The sequence below is a fragment of the Mesoplodon densirostris genome, chromosome 12 (genome assembly GCF_025265405.1).
Source record: "Mesoplodon densirostris isolate mMesDen1 chromosome 12, mMesDen1 primary haplotype, whole genome shotgun sequence".
Classification (NCBI taxonomy): Eukaryota; Metazoa; Chordata; class Mammalia; order Artiodactyla; family Ziphiidae; genus Mesoplodon; species Mesoplodon densirostris.
Window position 1 is genome coordinate 69,863,236 of NC_082672.1, and position 1,523 is coordinate 69,864,758.

At 44.9% G+C, this 1,523-nt stretch overlaps 1 protein-coding gene across 1 annotated transcript; it reads left to right on the forward strand.

Moving 5' to 3' along the window:
- Window positions 1-294: 294 nt before the first annotated feature.
- On the forward strand, window positions 295-1,101 carry GJB7 (gap junction protein beta 7). The gene has a single exon (XM_060115272.1). The coding sequence runs from the start codon at window positions 295-297 to the stop codon at window positions 1,099-1,101; it is 807 nt and encodes a 268-aa protein (XP_059971255.1).
- Window positions 1,102-1,523: the final 422 nt, after the last annotated feature.

Sequence of the window (1,523 nt, forward strand, 5' to 3'; positions counted from 1 at the left end):
ATGGGTTAGTGTGTGTGGGATGACAAACCAAATTCCAAATTAAACTGGGCATGGGCTCATTTACGTCCTGTGGACCAGCTGTGGCATCTCCTTGTATGAAAGTGAGCGTATCCTACGGGATTCTTAGAGAGCCCTGAACATCCAGGGTTGTAATCATGCAAAAAGTCAAGTTTATCTTCCATAATTCCATAATCTGCAAGTAAGACAGTAGAAATGATCAATGGAATAGAAGTAAATGGATCATGATGAAACTGTTTTCTTTTGCAGAATATTGTCTTCTTTTGAATCTAAGTCATGAGTTGGATGTTCCTCAGAGACCTCCTGAGTGGAGTAAATAAATACTCCACTGGGATCGGGCGGATCTGGCTGGTTGTCACGTTCATCTTCCGTTTGCTGGTCTACATGGTGGCGGCAGAGCATACATGGAAAGATGAGCAGAAAGAGTTTGAGTGCAACGTTAGACAGCCTGGTTGTGAAAATGTGTGTTTTGACTACTTCTTCCCCATCTCCCAGGTCAGACTTTGGGCCTTACAACTGATCGTGGTCTCCACGCCTTCACTTCTGGTGGTTCTACATGTAGCCTATTGTGAGGGTAGAGAGAAAAGGCACAGGAAGAAACTCTATGTCAGCCCAGGCACCATGGATGGGGGCCTGTGGTACAGTTACCTTATCAGCCTCATTGTTAAAACTGGTTTTGAAATTGGCTTCCTGGTTTTATTTTACAAGCTCTATGGTGGCTTTAGTGTTCCCTACTTTATGAAGTGTGATTTGAAGCCTTGTCCCAACACTGTGGACTGCTTTGTCTCCAAACCCACGGAGAAAACGATTTTCATCCTCCTCTTGGTCATTTCCTCATGCCTGTGCATTGTGTTGAATTTCACTGAACTGAGTTTTTTGGTCCTCCAGTGTTTTATTAAGTGCTGTCTCCAAAAATACTCTAAAAAACTCAAGTCCTCAGTGTGTGAGTACCACCACCTCAGATATGTTAAATATGGTGAGATGGGGGCCCCACCCTTGCTCCAGAAGCACCATTTAGACTCAGCCATGAGCGCAGCCCAGGGAGGGGAAACAAAGGTACTCTGTGGCACACAAGAGGCTTAAAGCAAACCCGCATCCCTCTGAAGTAGACATAGGCTTCCCTTGGGAGGAATTTTTTAAATTTTCGATATGTGCTCAGTTGTACATACTAGACAGAGGTCTCATTGTTTGGTGGTAGGGTTCATCCACATGAACCCTACATGAGTTGTGTTTGAATAGTTAATTGCAACTTAGTCTGCAGAAAGCCAACTAACAGCATTCTTCTAAGTGCTTAGGTCCATCAACTGGAAAATATAAAAAGTGACACTTCTTTCAAATGTGATGGCCTCCAAACAACAATTGAAGCACTGGCAATCGTTCCAAGTGGCAGCCAACGCTCCACTCACTCAGCCCTACTCCAACTTTGGAGAGAAAGACGATGATGAGGGCGGGGTAGCAGCTAACCAGGGGCACACAGGAGCACATTCAGTGAGAGGGCTCAGCCT

What these genes read in the sequence shown, in the direction of transcription:
- GJB7 (XM_060115272.1), top strand. Translation starts at nt 295, where the DNA reads ATGAGTTGGATGTTCCTCAGAGACCTCCTGAGTGGAGTAAATAAATAC.